Genomic DNA, 10,079 nt, shown 5'->3' with positions numbered 1-10,079 from the left:
TATGCTACATGCCGGAAGGTTGCGGGTTCCCGATGAGGTCATTAGATTTTTTTTTAATTGACCTAATCCTTCCAGCTGCATTATGGCACTTGACTCAGCCTCTAGCAGAAATGAGTACCAGGAATTAATTAAATAATTTTCCTGGGGAGTAAAACGCGGCAAGCGTGTAAGACTGACAACCTTAACGCAATCTTTGAGCCGATTGTCTAGTTAATGTGGGACCCTCAACGCCTCACAACCCTATGGGCCTTCACGGCCTGGTACATGAATAGCTTTACTTTTACTTACTATGTAATGTTTTAATAAAATAAATACTGACAGGCCATAACAGGTCCAAAAAGCAAAATTATGTATTTGACATATAGTTATTTTGCTTATTTTGAGGGCCTACAGATGACATTGTAGGGTTGAAACCTGATGCCTGTTTTGCAAATTATGCATTTTGTGACTGTATGTTTCATTTTATTGCAGACAGGCAGGGATTTTTTTCTTCTCTTTGCCACTCTGTCCACGTTAGCTCTCGTGCCCACTCATGCACATATCCAATGGATGCTGGGAGCTCTTTTGACAGGAGTAAAGTGGCAAGGGAATTTCCAACCAGAGCCAAGATGAAGCTCTACCCCTGCTCCTTTGCATGTCTTCATGACAAGTCTCATTAATATTACCACTTCTTTTTGTAAACTATTCTTATACTCATATGTGTAGAAAGACACTGGAATTCAAAATTTTCCATTGCACATAATTGGGAAACAATGGGCTATGCTACTTGCACCTAAAGTCGCTAAGTATGAAATGAGAATGCTGTGCATCTCTACTATGGGGAAGGAACATGATAGTATCAAATTGGGAAAAGGAAATCCTACAAAAAGATATAACTTTAATACTACATGCAGAAAACCCTGAAATTTTGTAATGCTGCTAGATCTTGTTTGTTGAAATATGAAGCTAGTGTTTTGTATTAATGCTTTAATGTCAAGAAAGAAACCTGTGGAGCTTGTTTGACATTGCCAGCTAAATTACAGAAACATCTGCTGTCAGCATCAGACATTAGGAACTAAACTAAAGTATATTACTTGTGTTATATCGATAATGGAAGTATAGACGTAATAATTGTCATTTTTTAAATTGAGCATGGAAAGCATTAATTACACTCAGTAATCAGAGTTACCCAGCATCAGATGAGAGATGTTTTCTCTTCAGTATACTTTACAGAAACAAACATTTCTTACATATGTTTCCTTATTAAAAGTATATGTTTTTTGTAGTATTTATTGTGAAATAAGGTTTGTAATATATAACAATCTTTGTTCCTTAAATAATGAACATAGTGAATTAGGGGAAAATGTGCATTTCTTTCCTGTTACTTTATAACTTACACAATTTGGCATAACATTGGTAAACAAATCAAGAAACAAACAACCTTCTTTACATAATTTATATGTACACATATGTTAAAGAGGTAGTGTAAACCAGGAGTGCATTGTAAGAATTGTAATTACATTTTCTCATGTTCCATTGTCAGGTGCAAATTTTTCATTAGTCCACTCTCCAGAATTGAAGAGGGATTTATAAAATTCTTCACTGTATATGTATGTTTGTGTGTAACTATTTATTAGGTCAAACTTGCTTCCAGTAAAATTTTAAACTTAATTTGAATTTCTGGGTACTGGTTCATCTAAATGGGTGCAAACCAGCCCTAACTTACTCCTGAGAGCAACCATGCAAATTATTTAAATTTAACACTTCCTGTTTCATATCCTGGTCACAGAAGTAGCTCCTGTAAATCTTGTTAAATTTTCACACTTTGCATAAATAAACCCATATTGAAAGGTCCTGTCTGCTTAACCTCCATATATTTTGCAGGCTTCTGTAATATTTATTCCTCTGAAGTCAACACTTAAGATTTTCTTGAGGAAGTTAATTTCAGTTCCGCCATATTGGTTAATATACTGTCTCTATGTGCCACCCAAACATAAAGTTTCCCAAAAATGGCTCTTTTTACTAGAGAATGAAATAATATATAGATATCACTAACATCTGCAGTAATTTAAATATTATTTTTATGGTGAATGTTTAATGAAGTTCAAAGAGAAATATGTAGTTTAACTGTGTGTTCTGATCAGCTGTGAAATGTGATACCTGTGGTATGATCAGCTATGCAATGTGAAGTTTAATCGGTTGAATGGTTAACTATGTAATGTAAAGTGTGATCCTTGGTATGATGAACTTTGCAACAATCGATTGTTATCTGCAATGAACTAATAGGAGGTCTGAAAAGGTCAGCAGAATCACAAAGATAACATTTGGAAATATAACTGCATTCCTTCCTATTCCTGGTATAAAACAGTCTGATAGCACTATCTAGTCTTGATACTAAAAAGACTGGGGTTACAATACCCACAGAGAGAAAGATACCAGGCTGACAATTCTTGCACAGTCTGCAACACAAGGTTTGGCTGTGAGATGGATTAAACTGTCTTCAGGAGAATATCCAATCAGAATCATTACTTAAAAAAAACGGAATAATGGCCTTAAAGTCCTATACAGTGGTCTCAGGTACCTCTCAGGACGTACTGCAAGGTCTGCCAATGTATCTGGGTTGGGGTACGTCTGAGGATTTCCCAGTAATCCTCCTGTTCCTCCGCCCAGGAGAGATCCCAGTAAACCTCCCCCTCCAAAGTGGCTCCCTATAAGCCCACCGCCATCACCCCCACTCCCAAGAAGACTGTGACAGCCGAGGGCATCTGATGACGTGTAGTCTGACGAAACTGGGTAGGGCGAGCCCTGTATCTGCTGCACTTGAAGAAACAGAAGGGTTCGCACTTCAGGGTCCTGGTCCGTACGTCCCATTCCAAGCAGGTTGCAGAGTTTCCTCAGCTTCTTCTTCTTGAGCTTCTGCAACGTGCGGGAATCGACATCACTCTCGTCAGTGTCTGTACCTGCGTGTCCTATCAGAACCTGATTTATCAGCAACAGCAGAACAATGAAGACCTGTAGAAACCAGAGAAACAGCGTTAGCTGTATCAGTATTTAATTAACGGCGCTCCACAGAGGCCTCTGAAGTAGACGGAATTGCCTGGAATGACCAAGGTGAAATCCTGTATTCTGCACGTTAAAGCACCGCAAAATGGCAGAAGGATAAACATTTCATTACACACTACTCACGAACATTGAAACATGTAATCGAGAACCCTTCAGTTCCATGTCACCGAACACCGCAGCGCTGCCGTAGTTATGAGTTCGGGAGATCCTGGCTTCGATTCTCATCCAGGAGGTTGGCCATTCTGACTTTGGCTTTTCGTGCTACTCCTCAATCTCTATAGACGAATTCTCAGATATTAGAGACTCTCTTCTTTGCAAATTCTCCCATATAGGGCGTCATTAAGTAAACTGAAATCCTTCTTCAGCCCAGCTGTTTGACAGCTTCTGATTATTAAGCTTATAACAACTCCGAAAGTTAATGTTGACAAATGGGACGTGAAGATTAGCATAAAGTGCACATAAGGATTTAAGCAAAGGTCATGTTCAGAGTATGCCACAGCGACAGTCACCAGAAGAAACCGAGGTAGACCAGAAACATCATCTGTCGGAACAGCCACCAACTCAGCTGAGATTGGAACAGAATATTCCACGGTCGTTGCCTAGCAACGGGTCCATATGCCACAATATTTCATTGTCATGTTCAGAGTATACCACAACGACAGTCACCAGAAGAAACCGAGGTAGACCAGAAACATCATCTGTCGGAACAGCCACCAACTCAGCTGAGATTCGAACAGAATATTCCCCGGTCGTTGCCTAGCAACGGGTCCGTATGCCACAATATTTCACACAGTATTCAAGCAATATGAACTGTGACTTTTGCAGACCATACTTTCATCGCACATAGCAACGTTTCTTCCATTTTATGAAAGTAATTGCAATTAAATTGATCAGTAGAGTTGAAATAAGATCAGCAGGGAACCGTGGTGGTATTTAAATAGAGCCGCAAACGGTTAAGAGATAATAGTGAATTAATGAGCACAGTGTCTTACCGAAGTCGTCATGACGTCTTGTTTACGACGAGCCCGCTGCCGCACTGGTACATGGGTGCTCATTTTGGGAACGGAGTGAATGTAGATGCGGAAGTTTGGAGTCTGCTTTTTCTTTCTCTTTTATTCTCCTTTCTGGTTGTGTGTTGGGGTCTGCACGCGTGGGCTAGGATTGTGTAACTGCGTACAGTTCCTTGATTAACATTTCAGCTGAGTTGAAGTCTCCCGTGGGCGGAATGCGCCGACCAGTTGCCAGTGTGCAGACTTATACTTCAATCATTTACGTTGCCTCTGTATTTCCCGAGAGAGGCCCGGCTAGAAATGTACTGACTGTGTACTTCTCGAAACAGTCTTCTTCGATGTACTTTATCTATACGCTTTATAATAAATTAAGTTCCTATTTCTCGAGACATTACCAGTTCCTATAGAAGTGTAGATCAATGCATTCACCTAGACCCTGTCACTAGAAATTCTGTGTCATTGTGTCACTCGAGAAGATTCCAGCAAGAACACGTGTCCTGCACAAGTATATTCTTGAGACACTTCATGTATAAATACGATATCCGTATTTGCTACAGACCGTTTGCTTTCTGAATGACTTTCAAGCAGTAAACTAAATGTAATCAGTAAAAATGTAAAGTTATCCATGTGCTTAACTAATTAAGAACTACGCCATGAAGGCTTATGGGGGAATGGATGTATAGGTCCACGTTTTCTTGACATTGGCACTAGTTGGAGGTGATTGGTCAGCTTTACCCCCGGCGAAAGAGTCCCCGGTTCCCGTTGGATAGGAGGCTGGGTGGGCCCAGAACCGGTTTGGACAACGTGGAGAAAACAAAATTCTTGCCCCTACCGGGACTTGAAATGCGACCCTTCGGTCGTCCAGCGAGTACCAAGTCGTTGTACCGACTACGCTATCCCGGTTCCCAAATCAGTATACAAAGTAAAACGATATTATGTTTAAGTTATTAAGTTTATTCATCTCATAAATCCAAATGTTTCCTTAACAATTTTAAAACGCAGGTCCTTCTCTTAGCTGAGAAGAGGAATTGCACGTCCATGTGAGACTGGTTAACAATTTTGTGAGATATGACGTTCTGAGGGGAGTGATCATGAATTTTGATGTTTCAGTTAGCAGTTCGGTACATTTTAATTAGGACGTGCAAAGACGAAACATCGCTGTGAAACCTTAGTATTTCTTACAATTAAATATTAATAGCTTTCTTATAATTTCGCCCTGCTTATAATTTACTTTCTATAGTACTAGCATTAGAACACTTGTCCTGCATTCTCTCAGGATAAGAACCACTTCCCAAAGCTCCCGAACCCATTGGCTGCTCGTAATAAAAAATCGAGGCTGGAAATTGAAATGTTGTATCCGGACAAGATGGCAGTCCGTGAGAAATAATACACAAAGGAAATAAACTGCAGATATGTGCGGTGTTCTTACGGTCAGCCAGGTGCTACCCTCTTGTACTGCTGAATTCATTTTGTATAATTTGTATTCACAGCAATTAATATGAAGGCTAGTTTTCTGTGATGTGACGCCAAGTAGTTTGCTGGAAAGGTTTCGGAGCAACCTCCTGTCTCCATCTTCAGTTTAGCAGCACCTTCTCCCAAAAAGAAAATATTGGCACCATTTCATCAGACAATCCGTCGCAATATCCCAGAAGACTTTGTATTCATTTGGTTTACGGTCTTATAGTGAAGCTGTGAGTTCACAAAGTTCCAAAGTGAAACCTTAATAAAGTAAAAGTAAAGCTATCCCTGTAACAGGCTATGAAGGCCCATAGGGTTGTGAGACGTCGAGGCTCCCACATTATCTAGACAATCGGCTTAAAGATGGCGGTAAGGTTGTCAGCCTTACGCGCCGGCCGCGCTTTACTCCCCAGGAAAATTATTTAATTAATTCCTGGTACTCATTTCTGTTAAAGGCTGAGTAAACCCCAGGTCCTAGTGCGGCTGGAAGGATTAGGTGAACTGAAAAAAATCCAATGACCTCATCGAAACCTTCTTAATACTTAACAAAATTCGGATACAAACCCGCGATTCCTTGGATTCCACCAGCTAATATCGTAAGCAAACCAGCTCGGTTCTTTTTGTTCCTATTTGCTGTACAGGTTGCCTCTATTTTCAGTGTCCTTTTATGTATAAAGTTGGAACTTATGAATCCCTCGAGGAACAATTGTAGGGTTGCGATGCATTTTTTTAGCACGCCAAATTAATATTTTAAATTTACGAACTATATAAATTTTGTGGTGATCTGATCGCCAGAAGATTTTCTAATCGGTTCGTATGTACGCATTTTGACTACATTATTGCTACTACTCTGTAAGAAGTGACAAGTGTCCATATATCTGTCCGTCCGTCCCACACGCGTATTTCATTCTAAATTGTGGAAGTTTTGAATATGGAAAAGAGTTACAATTTTGGTTAAAGACGGAAAACGACAATAGTAAAAATTTTGTCTTACAAAGGTCCTAAAGTGAACGCTGAAACTTCATTGCTACGAGGACTGTATTGACCTGACGAAGGTTATTCTGAGGAAATGCGAATTTGCGTAAAGACAGAAGTTGCCTCACAAAGTGCTTTAATTGCCCGGCCTTCACACTGCTTAACGAAGAGTGACTGTCACGTGGGGTCACAGATGAGAAAACGGAAAACACACAAATATTAAAACATGGACAAGACAAATATAAGAACAGAAATAGCGGATCGAAATATAAAAGGAAAGAGAAAGATAGGAAATAAGGAAGAAAATATAGAAATAAATAGGCCTATTTAAAAAAGAAAAAGACATTTTCACTATCTTAACTACGAGTAATAGTTAAGTACAAAGGATTTTACCACATATAATGTTCACTTTTTGGTTAGGATGTCTACATACGAATACGCGTACATGTTTCGTACAAGATTTCGGGGGGCTAGTTGTAAATCAAGGAAGTATGCGCTTTGCCAGTTTGGTCTTTGTGTTCTCCGAAGAGATTTCGGCGAAGGGCAAGGACATCGGTTTATTTACAATTATTCTTAGGCTATTTAATGAATCTGAACTGAACTATCATTGAGAGAATAAATAACTCTTCTAATAAACGGATGTGAAACTTCCAAGAAACTTCCATGTTCTTCGGTGACGTAAGTTGATCCTACTGGATAAACTGGATAAACGCAGAAACAAAGTATTGAACATGAGTCAGGGTAAATGGTGGAAACAAGGAAATGAGTAAGAGAAATCATGTAAACTTTGATTCTCCTGCACCCTCTCCTCACATGCATGCACCCAAGGTTCAATTTTATCTGTTGTACTGAACCGTAACCTACGTGGCATAGCCGTGTAGCGATGTCTTAACATTCGTTTCTAAAGGGTTCTGACGATGGTGTATAACACAAAGAATTACTGGGCGTTTGGACTTTTTCCATCATCCGGTATTCTAGAGAATAGAAAACACGACGTTTCGGATACTGGATCTTCTCATTAACAAATTCCCAACTGTCTGACTAATGAAGATCTGGTCATAAACCCAGATTGGTGCTTTATTCCAAGACAGACTGGCCAACTGACCGTCGGTCGTAACATAAGCCTCAGACTCAACTTAGTAACTTCATAATCAGGATTTGAAGGGAAGACTTTATGTGTGATACGTGAAGTGGGGGCACTATGCTACAAGCCGGAAGGTCGCGGGTTCAAGTCCCGATGAGTTCATTGGATTTTTTCAATTGACCTAATCCTTCCAGCCGCACTATGGCCCTGGCGTCGACTCAGCCTGTAACAGAAATGAGTACCAGGAATATTCTTGGGGGTAAAGGGTGGCCGGCGCGTAGGGCTGACAACCTTACCGCCATCTCTGAGCCGATTGTCTGTAAAATGTGGGACCCTCAACAACTCACAAACCTATGGGCCTCCACGGCCTGATACAGGGATACCTTTAATTTACTTTTTTATCTGAAGTGTGTAATTCAGTGAGACTGTTACAGATCATGTGTTAAAATCCGTTGCAAGGAAACGGCTAGTGGAGACTAATAGACTGAGGACACTAGTCTCTGTGTCAGTGTTCTGTAAAATGTAGTCAAGAGTCGTGAGGGTATAAGAGGCCAATAAATCGAGTCGCTAACCGAAACCCCGTCTATAGTCACTCACACACCTGACAACACTTTCCCTTATTTAGGTCTATGGTCTTTTATCACACACTTCTAGCCCTGTCATCACCAGCGTTTCTATTCCATTTAATGTTTTTTGGTTAGCCTGATCAGTCCTTAGGTTCATTAAAATTGCTTTTATAAATTAGAGTCATATATCGTCGAAGGTACGATGAGATGCTTATGACTGGCAATAAGAAATTCGAGTTAGATAATAGCGACTGTTTTGAAGTCTGTGAGGATACCGGCAACTCGACGGGTACCTCTAGAGTACCTTCCTATCGAATGGGTACCGGGGGCCCTTTGCCCGGGGATAAAGCTGCAAGGGGGAAGCAAACCATTCACTTCCAGCTGGTGCCAATGATAAGAATACGTGGGGCTAAACCTCCACTGCCTCATACGCCTTCGTGTGATCCTTAATTAATTAAACAGAGATCAATTTGCCCTATCTCCAAAATATGCGTAGGTAGCTATCGATTACGAACATATCTGACGTCTTTGTCACTTTTATCGTACCATCACAGATATTTCAGGAGAGGTGTGGACACTGATCTTCCTCCACTCCCCCCCTCCTACGCAGTAAATATAAGAGTGGTTCAAGAACATCGCGAATCTAGCTTCGTGTTCCAGACGGTGTGACCGGTTCAAACGTCCTGTTGTTGACAAGCCGTCTTGGGATTTTTAGTCTCGCCAAACGATGTCATGGACTATCAAATAGGCCACGACATTTTCCGTCCACATCCTCCTGCCCAGTTAATCATACACACCATCCTCTCATTCGCCGTTATAATGCGTTAAGAAGTAAATCAATTAGTTGAATTGACCGATTCTTAGAATTTTTGGTAAATTAGTTTCAGTTGTTTAGGCTGTATTTCATCGAGCGAGATGTGAACACTCACGAGCATTTAGCAGATAAAAGTTTAGTAAAATGCTCACATGGACTACATGAAGATACTTTCGATATTCGCCTGGCAAGAATACGAGAAACCTGTTCGAGATTCGAATCAGAAACCCCCTGAATACAGATCCAGAATATCACCGCTGCACCGACCCGATCGATGCCCGGAAGGTTCATCTACGGGTACGCGATGACCTGCAAGCACCAGGTTGGAGATCACTGACCTGTGTTTTGTCATGTTGTCTCCCCACGCTTCAGTGATTAAGGGGATGCCCCTCCCGCCATTCTTATAACTTGAAGTGGGTCAGTACGAGGGCGGACGAACGAAACTGAAAGTGTTCTGTTTATTTTCCGACACCTACTTACAATTTCCAGCGTAGTGACTTTTGGTATTCCATCCGTTTATGACCGTCAGCCTACTGACGAGGTTATGTAACCTCGAATGAATTGCTGGACTGATGTTTTCTTCTGTGTCCTCAGATATGCTGGGATTGTACGTAAACAAGAGTATTTCCTCAAGTATCTCAACTCATAATTCATAATCATCCTTCCAGTCAATGCAACTTAACGTTCGCATTTTAGGAAGTAAAATGAAATAAAACGCTATGTGAGATTTAGGTTTTCACGGCGGTGAAGATAGTCTGGATTGTGATTCATTAGCCTGTTAGGTGGTTGCCGGCGTAGGAACCTGCTGCGTCTGTCTTTTTCCACTTTCACAGAAGCTGAGCAAAGTAAAGCTATCCCTGAAACAGGCCGTGAAGTCCCATAGGGTTGTGAGACGTTAAGGGTCCCACACTATCTAGAAAATCGGCTCAAAGATGGCGGTAAGGTTGTCAGCCTTACGCGCCGGCCGCGCTTTACTCCCCAGGAAATTTATTTAATTAATTCCTGTTAGAGGCTGAGTAAACCCCAGGGCCTAGTGCGGCCGGAAGGATTAGGTCAATTGAAAAAAATCCAATGACCTCATCGGGACTTGAACCCGCGACCTTCCGGCTTGTAGCATAGTGCCTTAACCA

General features: G+C 41.0%; 1 protein-coding gene across 2 annotated transcripts; it reads right to left on the bottom strand.

The window, feature by feature from the left end:
• Window positions 1-1,054: 1,054 nt before the first annotated feature.
• On the bottom strand, window positions 1,055-4,196 carry LOC111867215. 2 transcript variants are annotated; one of them, XM_023856851.2, is made up of 2 exons: window positions 4,035-4,196; window positions 1,055-2,991 (listed from the first exon to the last, which is right to left on the bottom strand). In XM_023856851.2, the coding sequence occupies exons 1-2, from the start codon at window positions 4,095-4,097 to the stop codon at window positions 2,509-2,511; spliced, it is 546 nt and encodes a 181-aa protein (XP_023712619.1). In that variant the 5' UTR covers window positions 4,098-4,196; the 3' UTR covers window positions 1,055-2,508. The 2 variants fall into 2 exon arrangements, with proteins under 2 accessions (XP_023712619.1, XP_033608484.1); XM_033752593.1 differs by lacking the exon at window positions 4,035-4,196 and adding an exon at window positions 3,166-3,248.
• Window positions 4,197-10,079: the final 5,883 nt, after the last annotated feature.

Source organism: Cryptotermes secundus, unplaced genomic scaffold, assembly GCF_002891405.2.
Source record: "Cryptotermes secundus unplaced genomic scaffold, Csec_1.0 scaffold565, whole genome shotgun sequence".
NCBI classification, from domain to species: Eukaryota; Metazoa; Arthropoda; class Insecta; order Blattodea; family Kalotermitidae; genus Cryptotermes; species Cryptotermes secundus.
The sequence above is the reverse complement of the archived record's forward strand: the minus strand, read 5'-3'. Positions and strand labels throughout refer to the sequence as shown.